At 39.0% G+C, this 1,758-nt stretch overlaps 1 protein-coding gene across 1 annotated transcript in view; it reads left to right on the top strand.

The window, feature by feature from the left end:
- The window catches only part of Ppa1 (pyrophosphatase (inorganic) 1), a 28,822-nt gene that overhangs the window by 7,763 nt on the left and 19,301 nt on the right, over positions 1 to 1,758 (top strand). Inside the window, exon 3 of the mRNA XM_013017061.1 lies at positions 951 to 1,034. Within this exon, the coding sequence (XP_012872515.1) occupies positions 951 to 1,034 (84 nt within the window). The remainder of the gene's footprint in view (positions 1 to 950; positions 1,035 to 1,758) is intronic.

The raw sequence follows: 1,758 nt of genomic DNA, 5'->3' as shown, positions 1-1,758 counted from the left end.
GCTATCCCTCAGCTCTTCAGCTCAAGGTTAGTGCTCTACCACTTGAGCCACAACACCACTTCCGGCTTTTTTCTTTTTGTTTATGGTGCTGAGGAATCAAACCCAGGGCCTCATGCATGCAAGGCAAGCACTCTACCACTGAGCCACCTCCTCAGCCCTCTTTTCTTTTCTTTTTTTTTTTTAATCAGAGCAGCCATACAGAATCCAAAGCATGGTGAAAGATGAAAAGAACAGTCTTGGGTAGCCAAATGGGGATTACCAATGGAATGACCAAACAGTAGGTATTAAGATGGTACTAAATCTAGGATTGAGAACTGGGAACGGAGCTCAGTGGTTGAGTAATAGCTTAGCATTCATGAGATCCAGGACAGTAGGAAAAATAAAACCCAAGAGTGAACTTAGCATTTGAAACCAGGTTGATTAAAGGAGACCTGAAAAAGCCTGGCATCGTGGCACATGACTAGAACAACAGCACTCAAGAGGTCAAGGCAGGAAGAGTTTGAGACCAGCCTGAGCTACATAGTTAATTCAAAGCATACTGAGCTATGTTATGACCTTATCCCCAAAGAACCAAACCCAAAGAAAAACTCCTTGGTTTCCTATTGATCTACTCTACAGTTAATTTTTCAAGTTCAAACAGCTCCTAATCTTTCATGTTATAACAGCTCCACCTTGTGAATCTTGAGAGTATTGCTGAAAACTTAACTCCTATACAGATCTTTCATTTTTATATCTAAGAAGTGGTGTGGTACTAGCTAAATGTAATTCTTGAAAACTTACAGTGGGTAAAATAAACTTTAATAAGATTGGTCCTAAAGTTTCTCACTCATGAAAAATTACTGTTAAATTTTTCTAAAAACATTTAGTTATTTTATAGGAATATACAGTTATTTAGTCCTAGAGTTAAGTAATAGCTTTATTTTTATGCTACCTTCTCCTTGTTTCTCCAGGATGTGTTCCACATGGTTGTTGAAGTTCCACGTTGGTCCAATGCAAAAATGGAGGTAATGTTTCATCTATCTCAAGGAGATTTAGCACATTAGTTTTGATCTATTTTTCAGTCATACTCCCACTGTCTGCCAGTCTCCCTGCATATCCTGGACTTCACTTCCCCATACCTTGGTACTAATGTTCCCTAAGCCTTTTCTCTTTTTTTTTTTGGTCAGTTGTGGGGCTTGAACTTGGTACTGTCGCTGAGCTCTTTTGGTCAGGGCTAGTGCTCTACCAATTTGAACCACAGTACTACTTCCTTTTTTTTTTTTTCTTTGAGTGGTTAATTGGAGATAAGAGTCTCACAGACTTGCCTGCTCCGGCTAGGTTCGAACCATGAGCCTCAGATCTCAGCCTCCTAAGTAGCTAGGATTACAGGTGTGAACCACCGGTACCCTGCTTCTTTTCTCATCTTAAGACGAGAAATTTTATTGAATTGAGGGCTATAGTGATCTCATTGAAACTTTTGTCTCATTGTTCAGCTTTTTTTCCTGATGATACCTGACATAGTTGCCTTTTTGTTAATCACTATTTCACATTTTATATCATTTGAACTTTGTTTTATACATTTTCATATTTGCATACAGTAGACTTGGGTATTTGGATAATTTTAAATGCTTTAAAGGAAAACTGAAATTAGATGTTTGTTTTGTTTAATAGAAATCTTGATGCGGGCTGGGAAGGTGGCTCAGTGGTAGAGCGCTTGCCTTGCATGCCTGAGGCCCTGGGTTCAATTCCTCAGCACCACATAAGCAAAAAGAAAAAAGC

The sequence above is a fragment of the Dipodomys ordii genome, unplaced genomic scaffold, assembly GCF_000151885.1.
Source record: "Dipodomys ordii isolate 6190 unplaced genomic scaffold, Dord_2.0 Scaffold34, whole genome shotgun sequence".
NCBI lineage: Eukaryota > Metazoa > Chordata > Mammalia > Rodentia > Heteromyidae > Dipodomys > Dipodomys ordii.
Note: the sequence above shows the minus strand (reverse complement) of the source record. Positions and strands in the feature narration are given on the sequence as shown.